This window comes from Typopeltis vanoorti, chromosome 6, assembly GCF_054136105.1.
Source record: "Typopeltis vanoorti isolate ZY-2024b chromosome 6, IOZ_Tvanoo_1.0, whole genome shotgun sequence".
Classification (NCBI taxonomy): Eukaryota; Metazoa; Arthropoda; class Arachnida; order Uropygi; family Thelyphonidae; genus Typopeltis; species Typopeltis vanoorti.
In genome coordinates this window covers 80,648,153-80,663,991 of record NC_143554.1, presented here as the reverse complement: position 1 = coordinate 80,663,991, position 15,839 = coordinate 80,648,153, and the positions used below count along the sequence as shown (strand labels likewise).

The 15,839-nt window shown below is 34.7% G+C and overlaps 1 protein-coding gene across 1 annotated transcript in view; it reads right to left on the bottom strand.

Annotated features, from left to right (window-relative positions):
* LOC150105628 (sodium-coupled monocarboxylate transporter 2-like) overlaps positions 1-15,839 on the bottom strand; it is a 69,432-nt gene that overhangs the window by 50,529 nt on the left and 3,064 nt on the right. The window contains exons 2-4 of the mRNA XM_090394953.1: positions 13,353-13,418; positions 5,953-6,004; positions 4,424-4,491 (exon numbers count right to left, since the gene is read on the bottom strand). Of these exons, the coding sequence (XP_090251079.1) occupies positions 4,424-4,491; positions 5,953-6,004; positions 13,353-13,418 (186 nt within the window). The remainder of the gene's footprint in view (positions 1-4,423; positions 4,492-5,952; positions 6,005-13,352; positions 13,419-15,839) is intronic.

The window sequence follows — 15,839 nt, the reverse complement described above, 5'->3', positions numbered from 1 at the left end:
AAAGCTCAAGTTTTAAAGTGACAGAATTGTTGTATACAATATCCAAGAAAAATGCAGTTAGAAGCAGCAATAGTAGTAAAAAAAGTGTCAGCTGTAAAATAGATATTTGACCAGAAATGATCTAATATGGAGGTATAAAAGTTCTACAGTAACTACACTTGCATCACATTCAGAAGGCCTAATCCGAATTTCGAATTCCCTGGTGACTTGAGTAGAGCTCTCATGAGAATTACAGAGGAAGTTTTCTTATAAGTATTAAGATTTATGCAAGCATGATTAAGAAGAAGTTATGAAAAATTATGGAAGAGAAGTTATAGAAGCACAATGTTCGGGCAGAATAATGTTTTGTCAGGATAAGATTTTCAACCTTACGACAAATAATTGAGAAATCATGAGAAAATAAGAATGATCTGTATTTAAGTTCTGTAGATCTAGAAAAGACAAAGGTTACAAATTGTATGATTAAAACATACAGTACATGGCCGGTATTTGAGTTGTAAGTCAGCAGTTAGAACTGAATAAGTTATAGGAAGATGCTTTGATGTAAAATCAGGCGCTAGACTACGGTTCATCCACACTGTTTCCACGTAAGCTTATTCACCATCTATATAAATCACATTGTGAAGAAAATTGCAGATATCAAAATTGGAGATGTTAATCTGAACTTATTACTTTATTCAAGTAATGTAATACTCAAATAAATCTAAGACAATTTGAAAAAAAAATCAATAATTAAAGGAAAAAGACTGAAAATAGGCTGAAACACCGAAAACTCCAGCAGCATCCGAAACCTATGGAACAAGTAAAAACGTTTCAGCTATTTAGGCACAATTTTCTGTAAAGATACAAATTAAATATTGAAATAGACAACCGAATTATCAAAGCTGGCATGGTAGGAAATGAACTGGATAAATTTTTTAGAATAAGAGAAATTAATAAAAATCACTAAAACAGTGTAAAAGTCAATGCAGTCTTCAAACCAATTTCAGCTTATGGATCTGAGAGCTGGATTAAAATAAAACAGTTGATCAAAGTGTGTGAAAATTTAAAAAAAAATTAGGCAAGATGGTATCAATGGAAGAATCATATTATAAACGAAGATATTAAGAAGGACATTTAAGCATTCAATGATGTGTAAATAGAGTTAATCTCAAGTAGAATGGGAAAAGAAAAGGTAAGCAAAGCAGGTTGGATTCCAGGATAGGTGGGAAATGACCAAAAGAGAGACCAAGACTAGGTGGATTAATGCAGATGATTTAGGAGACCGAAATATGCGTTCCGACAATATTTCACTCGTGATAAATAACAGACTAATCTTGGGGAAATAGTTTGATAAAAAAGTTAGTAATAATGAAAACTTAATCATATAGAACTATCGTACGATATACAGACCCCCCTGAGAGTACATATCAGATATTTGATTATGATGGGGTGGATACTTATCTACGGAAACTCAGTGTTGATAAAAGTCAATAAAATAACATGCATCCGTGGCAGCAGCTCATGTCGGCTATCAGTTGGATAACTAAATCTATGAAAATAAGTACAGCAAAAATGTTTCATACTTGATAAACATTACTAGGTTTGCCTTGTAATATTTATCAATATGAAATATTACCTATAAATATTCTAGGTAAATTTAGTAATATTTATGTAGTTATATACACTATGTTGAAATAAGTATGTTACGATTGGTTGTTTCAGATTTACTGTCGGGGCAACTAATATATATATATATTTTTTCCCCTGTCTCCACGCGTAACTTGTATTGATATATAAGGCCAACATATGTACTCCTAGAGCTGACTTATACCCGCATACCATCAGTGGCATGTAGAGATAAATTACATTCAAAAGAGGGGCAGTATGACTCATCGTGATCTATCCATTCTTGACATTATTAAAAACAGGCCCAAAATTAGATCAGGAATATTATTCGTTGATGAAAAAAGTGGTTGCAGATCCGGTCAAGAAATGTACAGGAAAACCCAGGAGACCAACATGGGATAAAAGAGATCCAAGAAATATGATGCGGCAATTTCATCAGTTTGATATGGAAACGAATAACCAGGAGTTTACATCTACCTACTCGAAACTCTGATAACTCTCTCTCCACTCTCTCCCAATACCCTTAATATTTTTTAACCAGTTCTGCTTCCAGAGAAAATGTAGCCTCTCCTTAGATCACCTCCTCGTGCACGTTTCCTCTCTCACTCTCTCTCTCTCTCTCTCTCTCACACACACACACACACACACACACACAGAACGTTCTCCTTCCAAAAACTCCCAACCTCGTATCCTTTGGTATTACAAAAGTACCAAATGGGATATTTCCGGATTCTACTCTTCCTTTCCATGTCTGACTATTGCTTCCGCTTTTCTGGCCCGAACATTTACTCTGAGCGAGTCGCAGCAATTGTCGTCACTTGCATGAAGGCCTTCATTCCCCACCTCCATTCTACTCAAAATTCTCATCCACTTTCCAGGCTTTGGTTCAACAAATGTAAAACTTCATACTTGGCATATACTGAAATATGCAATAAATGCAAAACAATCATCAGAAAATCCAAATCTAACTTCATAAAGGGCAATAGAAGAAACTCGCCTCTTATCCAAATGAAAGTCGTGCCTTTTGGTCCCTTGCCATTGGATTGGACACAATTTCTGTTCACCTCAGTCCTCTTCAAAATTATGGGACACGTCATTAGCATTCAACTTTCCTACAATTTACAAGCCCACCAGTTAATCAGCGATCATCGGTATGGATTCCGTCATTCAATGTCCACGACTGACCTCTTAACCTGCATCACCCACCACTGTGCACAAGCCATGAAAAAGCTCAGAGAAACGTGCTCTTTCTCTTTTTCTGAGATTTTCAGGACTTTTGACCGTGTTTGGCACTGAGGGTTACTAAGCAAATTCTATCTTTCAGTTTACCTGCCACTCTCTTTAATTTGTTATCTAGCTTTTTCTCCGTTCTTTCACTCGTGTCATGGTGGATTGCTCCCTGTCTTCAGGTTTCGTCACCAATGTAGGAGTGCATCAGGGCTCTGTTCTATCACCTACCCTCTTTCTTCTACACAAACTCAGTTGATAAAAGTCAACAAAATAACATACATTCGTAGCAACTCATATCGGCTATCAGTTGGATTACTAAAATCTATGAAAATAAGTACAGCATTCACCACTAAGCTTATCCTCTAGAGCTTTGCTGACGATGGTACACCCATTCGTCCTATGATAAACTGATTTGATAAACAGTGCTCAGACATTCCCAAGCTTCAAGAACATATGCAATCAGTATCTTAAATACTGATCTCCACACTCTCCTTCAACGTGGCGAGGATAACCTGGTCAATACCATCAAAACGCAGTCTTGTATTTTCTCTCGCAAAAGGCATTCTTGCTGGCATCTCGGCTCACCTACACTTACCCTCAATAATGCACAAACCACCACCGGATCTATCTTTCCGTGGACATTTACCTCCAAGCCTCTTCTGGCATCAACATATTAATAGTCTTCTCAGCCCTAAAAAACTGGACATTACTTTTCTACCCAAGACGCCATTTTAACCCATCCAGCTACTAACTCTATATAAATCCCAAATCCACCCATAATATTGTTCACATATTTGGAGTTGCACACCTAATAACTCTCTATAAATTCCTGATGCTGTCTAGATGAGAGGAATTCTGCTCATAGATAATAGACGACTCCTCCTTACAGATTTCAAACCTTGATTGCACAGACGCATTGTTTTGAGCTCTGTCTTTTCTACGGGTACTTCCACGGACGCTGCTTCATTGAACCGGCAACTATCATTCCCCACTTTATGTCGGGCCTGTTAAACTGCAAGCACCAACACAGCGAACTTGCTTCTCATCTTCTTGTTTTATTCCGTCTATGAGGAATACTGAATGCAGAGAACAGGCGTTTCCGAACTACTACTACCACCTCTTCATAAAAAAAAAAAAAAAAAAAAAAAAAAAAAAAAAAAAAAAAAAAAAACGACATCCAGTGTCTGAGTATCCGGAAATGTCGATAAAAGTCGTGTTTTTGGCTAAACGAGAAACTTAATTGAAGACTTTTTGTTTATTTTAAATTTACATTCTTTTCTCCATCATATTTCGACTGGTTATAAGCTAGCGTACTATTTACCGATGTGAAGCTTTTATGTTTGTGTGTATTTTCGATGTACATGTATTTTGTCTATTTAGCATCCTTATTCATTGACACGCACGTAGTTCATGATATTTACTTCCTGTATTCTCTTCTACAGAATTCATGCTGGCAATATACATTCATAGTACGATTTAAACGTGTTTTGAAAAACTGCTTCATAAACGAGTTTTTATCTCACTTCTTGAAATTCTATCCCCCCCGAGCTGCTTCGGTATATGAACTAGATCTCATAATACTTACTATACTGGTGTAAAAGGTGCAGATGAGTCCTACTGACAATACGGAGAAGTAAATGCTGAGTCCGGTTACTGAAATAAAGAAGAAAATATATATTAGTAACGTCACATGTGTACCATTTCACAATCACTAGAAAAATGCACTCTTTAAAGTGTTCTGTTACCTTACATTCGCGCTATAAATGCTTTTTAAGGGTCTGTTTACGAGTATTTTTCTATACACGATGTTTTAAGGTTTTTTTTTTTTTTATCTAGAAAAACTTAATATTTAGACGATTGCGGAAAATATAAATGCTTTTTAAGGGTCTGTTTACGAGTATTTTTCTATACACGATGTTTTAAGGTTTTTTTTTTTTATCTAGAAAAACTTAATATTTAGACGATTTTCCGCAATCGTCTAAATATTAAGTTTGACAGTGTTTAGTTGGATACGTACACTTAACGTTCTATCCGACAATGAAATTTAAATGAGATTGAATCACCATGGGATGCCATGCCTCGTGGTTTGTACTGGTATCATTTGTCTTAATAATATATTTTCTTTATTGTATACTAACATGTTGGGTAACTCCATGACATCGCATTTTCTAACAATTTTTTGAGTTGGGCGTTGAGAATTAACAAAGGAGCAACTGAGGATCATGTTGCTTAGTGTTCCATGTTTCTTTCTTTTATACTTGTTAACTGCAAATATTCAGTGGCCGATTTGTTAGTTTTCTAAGAGGAAAACATCTTCCCATCTAAGTCTGATTAAATAAGGCTGAAAAAATGTATCAAACGGGTGTGAATCCTCGACAAGGTAGTCCGAATGTTTTTATATTTTCATAAAAAAAAAGTAGGAGTGTTTTTCCTCTGACTACATTATGAAGGCATCTAATCTTTGGATCTTTCAAATTCCAAAATGTTCCTTCCCAGAAGTCAGGTTTGATAAACGTGGAATATTCTTCGTCTTTCCAGAGTCATAATTGACGTGCATGACAGCTATGGAATGAGCTGAAATACAAGAAGAGAACAAGACCAATAAATCCACTTCGACTGCTGCTATGGTGCCTCACTAAAGGAGAGAATGGAATCACATTGCAACATCCCTTTATGTTTAACTAGTCGAGAATATTCGGCAAAGGATCTTTTTCATTCAGCACACATTACTAATTTATTAAAATATTTATTTATACGTTTATAAGTGTCGGAATAGTTTCGAGCACAGTATAGTAGTATACACTTCCTAGAAATAGGCATTGCAATTTTGCTAGCAGTTGATATTAACAAAGAACTTACCTACGCCTTTTATATTTTTCAGGTTTTAGAAAAAATGAGTTTTATGATGATAAGCATATTCAAAATATTATTATGCGTTGCATAATTTCGCACTATGGTTATTATTAATCATCGACAATAACTTTCCCAAACACTTACTCTACTATATCTTCCCTTAGGTGTAAAAGGGTATGTCTCTAAATTAGTTCATAATTGAATCCTAATGTGAATTATTTGTAATTATGAAATGGCAAAGTTTTAGTGATACGAACTTACCTTCGGCCAAGGCTAAAACAGGTGCGTAGATGACAACTGGGATGTACATGATCTGCGAAAGAAAAACGTTCAATTGAGAAATAGGTCACGTAGTGATGAAATTATTATTTGTGTGTTTTACTTTTCGGCTTCAGTAATTAAGTTTTAACTGTCATTTTCTTTTCTTTCTTTTTTAGCAATACAGAATGCGAATCTAAATAATTCCCCCAAGGGGATTATTTAGATTAAGAAGTCAGCAGATAAGGCATAAATAAACATGCAGATAAATGAATACTTTGATTCTTTTTAAGAAACATTTAATACGAGAGACTTTATCAAAATAATTTTTCGTAGTTTTCATTTATTCTCAGAAATGAAAACCAAAACACTGCTTTTCAGTTGATTTTCATTAGGTTTGGATTTCTGTATCTAAATGAAATACATCACCTGTAACGCTTCTTGTTTATACAAATACACTGCTTCTAAATGGATGTAAAATGTGGCTAATACTATTATTTATCAGTCACAACAAGTGATTCCTCTTTGACGAGATCTCCCATTACGAGGCCATGTTATAGATCGTTGACAGTATAGTGGTGTCATTTTCCAAAGGATTCGACATTTTTCGAAAATTGTTTACCATCAGCACTTCAGTTACTAATGGGAAAGCTGAAGCTTTCCCATTAGTAACTGAAGTTTTTGCATTTAAGAGGTTAACAGAATCCAAAATTTTGTTTTATCCTATTAACGACTCCTGGTGAGTATTGTTTTAGCTTATTATTACGTAACACCACCAGGGGAGTTCAAAGACTCATCGAGGGAGGGACCTGCTCTATAACTGTCTTCAACATTCAACCCTCCAACTATAACGAACCGCAACTACCGCCATCATCTGCACCAACGCGATCTACCACCCACCACTTATCTCTTTTCACTTATTACAATCACAAACATCCATACTCACAGCGGGATTCGAACCGCAGCCAAAAGAATGCGGGTTCGAGATGTGTATTATTTCGTCATTTAGTAATATAGAAGAGTGTATATGTTATTTATTTAACAGGGACGTCAAAATACGGTGATTAGGATTGGATGGTAGTGGATTTGTCAAAAAAAGTATAAGAGTAAAAAAAACTAACTACATCAGGAGAATGAACCGTGCAAATATCTATATGATCGCTCAAACTTTAATCACGTAGATATCCATAATGAATGTTAGCAAAATTAGTCATTTTATTGACATTCACATGTTCAATGCAGATTACAGTTTCATGTTACTAGCATTTGGACTAAGTTGATTTTAAAATTTTAATTATTCTACAATAGTACTAAAATTATTCACTAGGAACTACTCTAGAAAACATAAAATCAATTGATTTCGAATGATTATTTTAATGTAATTTGAAGTGAGATTGTAATTTTAAATAATAAAATTAATAATAATCAGCGATACTTACAGGCATTTAAGGCTCGGATTGGCCCAGACTTTCTCAGATTGGTTTTTGCAACCATAAAATACAATAAGATGGTTAGTTTTATCCGCTACCGTCTTTTATTTCTTATAGGTAGTAGGCGAGGTCGTTTTAGCCCCATCTAACTTTTGGAGACTGAGGGAAGAGTTCAGTCTCCACCAGGTAGCCAATCAGAGATCGATGGAAGAATATCACTAATTATAAACGGTATCCGGTGAAGAAAAGCAGATAATATAAGTATAATATTTGTCTGAAATAGTATAGGTTCTCCTACCCTATCCTTCTCATCCGTCCTAGGACGGGTTGAGTCCTCCCCCCCCTAATGATGGGGGTTACTGAGAATTAATGCAGCCGGTTCATCTCCCTAAGGGCAGTATTCATGACTGTCATCCGTGTTCACGGGGCCAGTTTACCTATTTACGGGAGGAAATACCACAGCTAACTGGGAAGAAAAATCCTGCTGTCCACGCCCAAGACCGACTAACTTGGCTATGTCTGAGAAAGATCCTTAAGCTCCTCACGTCGACGAAGGGAATCGAACCCAGGACACAGTTGCTTAGCGCATAGCCACTAGGTTAACCGCGCGGACGTGTTGTAGGTTCTACGATCGATATTCTTGAGATTACGGGACGAAAACCCAGCTTGCTCTTGCCAAGATTCTTCTACGGTTCCCGAGTTAGTGAAAGGATTAGAAAAATTCCTCTAGTCGGCGAGTAGATTCGAACTGAAAACGGCTTTCTCCAGGCGGCCTAGCGCTATGAATACATTCGTCATTTCAGCAGGGCTACACAGACCTCGTTAGTCTTATTCCTAAATATATTTTTTTGTGTTTAAATTGCATGTTTTCTTCTAGCCGGTTTTCCTGATCGTGGGATGAAAAACCCTGCTATCGCTCCGTATGAGAGTTGATAATTCACCTTAATTCAAAACGTCCAATAAAAGGTTTCGTCTCAAACGGAATTAGAACCCAAATATGAAAATTATAGTTGGATTTTTACCAGAACTCTGATTAGGGATATAAGATAAAATTAATTTTACGAAGCAAAAAAGAGGATGTACATTTCTTCGTAGAGGTTTTTTTTTTATTATTACAAAACAAAAGTAACCTGGTTTTAATTATTACCATTTTTAAGGATTTTTCCCCCTCTTTAATCATCCGTGAGCCACTTATGAATATTTTCAATGATATTTCAAAGTTCTTGTTGATACACCCCCCCAATATTCTTAAAGTATATTAAAGTATTATTTATATATTGTCTCGCTTGGATATTTTCCTAATGAAAACTTTCCTGTTAGGACATTAATAAAGTGGAAATTAGCATTTCTTCAGAGCTTTCCTACTCGACTGTTTAAAGTGATTAAATGCCTGATTGATAATTGCAGAGTAAATGGTTTTGTGTGATTATGCAATCCAATTAAAATAATTTTTACAGATTATTTGATGAAGTTGGAAGCAATCCATTACCAGACAGAAAAATAGTACCCAAAATGAATTTGGTGGCATCTGAAATGGGATACTCAAAATAGTACCCAAGTGACGTAGAAAGTTAATTAATGCAGAAAGTTAAAGCTCTGTAAAATTTTAGTGACATGATGTCAGTCAACGCTGTTGTATAGCGGTTTATGGGAAATATTATCCGTACAATGTTAAGCGATGGCAAAATAGTTTTATTTGTTGAACGATGGTAATAACAATTTGACACATGTTATTTAAACCTTTTGCAGTTGAGAGAGAACACCGGCAGTGAATTATATGTCAGATATTTAAAAGTATTATTGGGGGGGGGGGGGCGATACAAAGTTTCCAGGTAGCGTGCATTTGACACGTGAACAATGGGTCATTGTCGTTTCTCTGTTGTAACATCATTAGTCTGACAAATGCGGGCATTTCAGAGCATTGTGCAATTCTTTACAATTTCATGTCTACTTATGCTTTTGTATTACCGTATTAAATCACTGTTATTGTAGAACTGTGTTGAAAGCTGTTGATATTATTTCATTATTTCTTTCAATTAACTTGAAAAAAAAAAAGTTCCCATGTAAGAAGTTTTCACCTCTCCCTTTAGATTATGGACTTAGTACGTTTCTGGGTTACAACATCATAATTCCCCATTTGTCTACAGAAGGTGTTGATCATTTTTGAAGGTGAGGCCAAATTCAGAGAGGCATTCGTGGGTCACGTAACTGGGTCACTGTTGTCCTTCTAATAGAGTTACGCCATGTTCGTGTAGTTATTGTTTATTCGCCATTCATATATCTTGAAGGTTCTAGATTTTGGACTTAATTATTTTTTTTTTAATCCACGGTATAGTAATCTGTTTAATTAGGACATTACATAAAGAATAATTTATTATTAACGATGGCTTAGCAGCATTTAGTTCTTTTGCGTATACCCAATGGTATCTATTAAAGGACGGAAAATTTCTCTGCATCATAAGTTTATGTTTGTATAATTTCCAGAGTATTCGATATTTTCAGGCAAATCGATGTTGGGGAAACCACTGGAGCGGGAAGTGAAGCAGGAAGAGGTAGTGTGAAATGAGTAACGACACACGAAATGCAATGCCGTGGGTTTATCGTAGAAATAGAAGCGGGTCGTTCGAGTATCCGCACGTGCCACGCACTGTTTACAGAAGGCCGGATAAGGAAGGACATACAACGGATTTCGTATGATTCGTCAACATCAGTGAAAGTACAACTGCGAGGGATAAAGTAATGATGTCACTATTTCCATAAAGAAAAAAACAACAACTTTCTGGTATGCTAATATCCGAAGGGCTTGCTTGTCTTTTTTTTTTTTTTTTTGTTGTTGCAATATTAACTTTATTCGACCCTCGACCTAATAGGATAACCGAAGAGTCATTTCTGAAACAAATTTAGAAAAATGGACACAGTTTCTCCTTAACAAAAACTTTCCCCCCAACCAACAAAAATTTGCAACACTGGATGGTAGCTTTCCAGGAAATAAGTTTTATATGCCCTTGTCATGTACAGTGGTGTAGTCAAGACTTAATACCCGAGACGAATGATATCAGCACTTTTTCATCTAATGCTGTTGACTATGTTCTCAGATTTCACACTTCTTACTATTGTAGATGGCGAAATGAGACTCATTCGTTTCAATACTGAAAAAGGTACGGTTAAATACTGTATACAGTATTTAACAATCTATTGAAAACAGATGGGAAAGATACTGTTATGAATTTTGCTGCAAGTAGTTTGCATTTGCTTTTTTTTTTTTTTAATTCGGTGAGTTTCGAAAATGAACAAGTTTAATAAATACATATTATATTTGTTTTATGTACATGCATAACAGTCGCCACCGGGGTGGCTACATTTTAAGAACATTTGCTTTGCTAAAGCTTTTTCCATCATTTCAGTTTTGGTCCGTTTTCACGTATCACTGTTATCCTCATGCTTCTGTTTACGTAAGAATTGAACGTCTATCTCTTTAATTTGTGTATTTAAACTTTTTTTTTCCCTTTTGGTATTTATACATATTTTTTTTTACATCTGTTGTGAAATATAGAATCGTATTTTTGGTATGTTGTGTCCAATATGGATATCACTTGCAATTTTTTCAATTTTCCTCATTTTCAACATTCACACCGCAGATGAGATAAAACCGGAGTTTTAGGACTGGCTATAAAATGCCATTCTAATATTAATCTCAAATTAAATATCGAACAGACTCAGTTCCAGCTGTACTGAAACAATACACAAGTGAAGAAATATTCCGTTTTTAGCATTTTATTATTGGAGAAATATGAAGTTTTTAGTACTGAGCAGCTGTATTATTGTTTCTACACATTTTAGAAACATTCCATTATCACTAAATCATTCTTGAATTAGTGTAATAAACTGAATAAAAGTAAATAAAATAAAAAAAATATAACATTTAAAAGATATTTTAGATTAAATATTTTTCATTGCTCGGTAGAGAGAAATGTTTATAGAGCATAGCTGAAGATAGCATCCCCGAGCTGAACCTACTCTTTATATCCAAAATGTTCATAATTCAGAGTAATTATATTAATTTCCAGTCTAAAACCGCACTATAATTCTGTTTTGATGCTAGACTGAACGCTTAAGGCAAAGCGATAAATGTAATAAAACCGTTATGTAGTTAAAATAGTTTTCATTGAAATGGTTATCAAGCCACATAACATTATGTGACTTGATATCCCTTTTTAAGCACCACTTTTGATTTGAATCTAAAGACAATCAAAATTTCCCTGAAATTATAATTTCATTAGAAATGAAATAATTTTGATGACGATTTTTTGTCATATTATTGTAATGTAAAGTTACCACTTTACATGAATATCATACTGAGACTTAATGGACAAAAAACTCTCTAGTTATCCCTTTAACTCTATTTTTTACTTTTATTATGATGAATGTTTTTAAAGTGCAAGTAACGTAGTACAAAAAATACTCGTATAATGGAAATAACACTTTTTAGGGATAAAATTAGTTATGAAAATCTTTAAAAAAAGTAGCGAAGAGTTATAGCATGTGAAACATTAAAAATAACGTTCGGAAATTACAGCGAAGGAATCTGGCTTGAACAGCTGGATCGCATGATACAATGACAAGTGAATCTGAAACAGATTGATGGTATGGCAGTACCATATTCAGGAATGTGTAAGCAGAACGAAGATTAACAAAACAGGCGGTGTTTGATGTCAGGATAGCAATAAAAGACCTAAAGGAACACCAATATCAAGTGGATTGATGCGGTTAGAAGACTGAAGAACCAGAGATCTGACGATATTGATTCATCACAGACTGGATTTGTAGGAAAATTGCAGATAGAAAGTTAATAAACTAAACTTAATCATGTATTACTATCATAGCATCTATGCCCCTTGGGGTGCAAAGCAAAAATTTGATGATGACGAACGGAGCCCGAGATCTAGCCTGAAAAGTGAAAGATGGCACTCAATACATCGAAGCAGAAAAGAACTCGCCGAAAAAAATTAAAAAAAAAAAAAGGAGAAATCATCTCAGCTTTAATATGGAGTTAAAACAAGATAGGAATCAAAATAATATGCTTTTTGAAAAGAAAAAAAAAACACTTCAAATTGGGATTTGGGGCACTGAACCGCATCTGGCATGAAGAAAGTCAAAGTGTTAGTCATACCTAATTATATATTGGTTGCATTCGATGGTATCGTCTGAGTTTATCACGAGCTGAGAGAATATTGGATGAGGACAGTGTTGTACGAAAGTGAAATATGATAAATTGTGTGATAGTATGGGACTATTTCAAGATGGCCTTTATCCTTAACTGTCCAACGATGAGTGCCACCGAACTTCACTTATTGAAGTTCTGTAATGTTTTTAGAGAGTACGCTAAGGGTATTAAAGCGCTGTCATTTGGTTCAAAAAGAAAGAAGCTACTACACAAATCTACATACCAGCCAGAAGGCTTTGCTTTACAGGATAAATCGCTCACGAAGTTTGAAACCTCGAAACGAAGTGGAATGTATCTAGCTAAATATTGTAACGGCGTTTTGACAGCTTAAGATAAAATTATTCCGAAGCAACCCAGTCCATGATAGTGTTTGTCTTTATTAGTTGTGCGTATGTTTCTCGGATCCATCCGTCTGTTTTGCCCATTGAAATTTCAAATTTCCAGAAAAGAAATAATAATTTGCTCCTCTCCCTCCAATCTAAGTCCAGTTACCTACTTTCAGTTGAGAAGTTCCAACAAAATATCTTCTTAACCAAATAACGCACCCATTGCTTTCATTTTCCTGATATTTTGTTTGCAGAAGTTTAAATGAGGACATATGTTTAGTTATAATTTCCTAACAACTGCTGAAACGTGAATGACCATCTTAGATTACCTTTTTATTGTGAATAAATAAGATTCAAATGACGTTTGACAATACAACAACATGTTTACTCACGTAATATACATTATCTGTATACAGAACTTACCATGTGACATAAAAATAGCGTACATCCAAGTGTTCGAATGGGACGACTGAATCTGAGCTCCAGGTACTGAAAACGAAAAAAAAAAGTCTTTATTTGCCAATGAAATTATGACGAGTATGGAAGTAAAATAATAATTCTTACATTGGTGTGAATTTTAAGCAAGGAAGGTAAGCCTTTTGGTTCCGAGTTTTATAGCAAGATTCATTGCTCTTTCCTCGCGATATTACTTTGTAGACAGGTTAGCTATTTTAGTTTCATTAAATTCGACAGAGAAGAGGACATTTTAAACTAAAATTAGTCTAAAAGTTCAACAATTACGAAAGCCTTCCACAAGTAATGCCTCTATTATAGATCCCCATCCAAAAGGGATATATCAGTGAAATAAAAAGAAAAAATAATTTGAAGTTTATATGTCAAACAAACAGTATAACTCCCCCTTCAATACATTTTCTATACCGCTTAACAAATTTTTGAGATCCACAGCAGTAAATATTTTCAACTTGTTTTCGTAACATTTTCTCACCTCTCCTTTGACCTGTTCGTCATTTTCAAAATCGATATCTTGAAAGGAATTTTCAGCTTAGAAAATAACCAGAAGTCCCATAAAACGAAAACGGTGCTACAGGAAGGATGTTCCACAACTTCAAATTCGATCTGTTTCATAGCCATTGAAGTGAATGAAGTTGTGGAGCATCCTCCCTACAACTGAAACTTGACTCCATTGGAATGGTTATTTCCAAAGTTAAACATATACTATTTAATAATAATAATTATAATTATTTGACTGCCATGGTTCTTTTGGGCGAAAATCTCGCAATGGAGATCTTGCCTTCGGAACACTGAAGACCCTTCGTAGGTACAGGATGTTTATTGAAAATAAGGTCTCTATTTGTTTGTATTTACTATTATTAATAAAAATATCTCCACTTACATTACTGAACTTGATACACTGTACTATTATTATTTTTTATTTATTTATTTTTAATTTTCATATTTCCGCTGATTCATAGGACGGCATCAATGTAACCGAAACCCAGTTTTACTAATTATTAATTCGATAAGTAGCCAGAAGATAATACTAAATTCTGAACTTATCCAAAAGGTAGGAAAATTGTCTCTAACATTAAACTTGAAAATATATACTACAGGAGTTAATGGATTGTGATAAAGATCATTACAATTGATCTTTATATACTTTATCCTTACAATGAATCTTAGAATAAAAAAAAAAAAAAAAAAAAAAACGATAGATGACAACAGGAAAATGCAGCTACCAATGTGGGAAAAAAGTCCAAAAAGTTAAAGATTCTTTTTAATTTAAATAATGTTTCAAAATAGGCTTTATTTAAAAAAAAAGTCAAGCCTACTCTTTATAACTATGAAATCAAACATTTTTTGGAATTCTGCTTTAGATTTTCAGATGAGTTCTGCACTTTTTCCAAAAAATTGAGTCCCCTCCTCTCATAAACTCTGCACGCATTTGCTCACCAACACACGTTTTCATTTTCTAAAAAGGAGTAAACAGAAGTCTTTTAGCCCTAACTTTTGGAAATTAGGAGCACCCGATCTCTCCTTCTTAGCAGTTATTGAAAAAAAGCTGAGTCCATAGCTGATGGTTTTTGAGGCATCGGGAGAGAGGATAGAACAGAAATAGCGCCACTTCGTGTTATCCTAACCTCAATAGTTCGAATTCTGTAGTCATTAAGGAGTTAAAATCAGAGTTTTTCGGATTTTAACCCCATATTTTTGGAAAGGAAAAACTCATACACTTGGTAACAGGGTGGATAAAGAGAAGTCCTCTAATCGGAGACTAGAATCAAACTTAATAGCAGCTTTCTTGTGATATTCTGTCGTCATGGTGCAAGAAACATCGCTACAAAGCCCCCCCCTCCCCCCACACACGTAGTATTACAACAGCAGTGGTGTAGGTTTTTGAAATCACCTTGATGGCTGATTGAGGACGCAGTTCTATGCCTGGAGGGTGGCTAATCTTGTTTTATAAAACATGTCAGTTGAAAAATAAAACAGACTGTGCTGATCAATTTCATAATGAGTCTAATTTTCAGGCTTTTAAAATTGTTCAAAATGCTCTTTAATAGCTATGGGAAATATCAAACAAAATGAACATTATATGTTCATTATGTTTGGGCATTTTCCTTAATGTGAATCCGATCCACGAAAGGTACAAACATTTCTATGATTTAAGTTGTTAACAAGATTCCAGCTTATTTTACTAATGGATATGTCATAAGCTATTTACTGTTTCATGGACATCACATATTTTATTTATAACTATTAGTCGAATTCCACAGAACAAAATGTTTCGGATTTGTATTTTTCCCCCTCGGATACAAATATATGAATTTAAAGAAGGTTGGTAGTATTATATCAAAACTTCCCGAATTTCTAGTATTCATAATTTATTTTAAGGTCTCTCGCTACATTAGTCTTTCAGTATGCTTGGAAGACCCCCCCCCCCACAGTTCT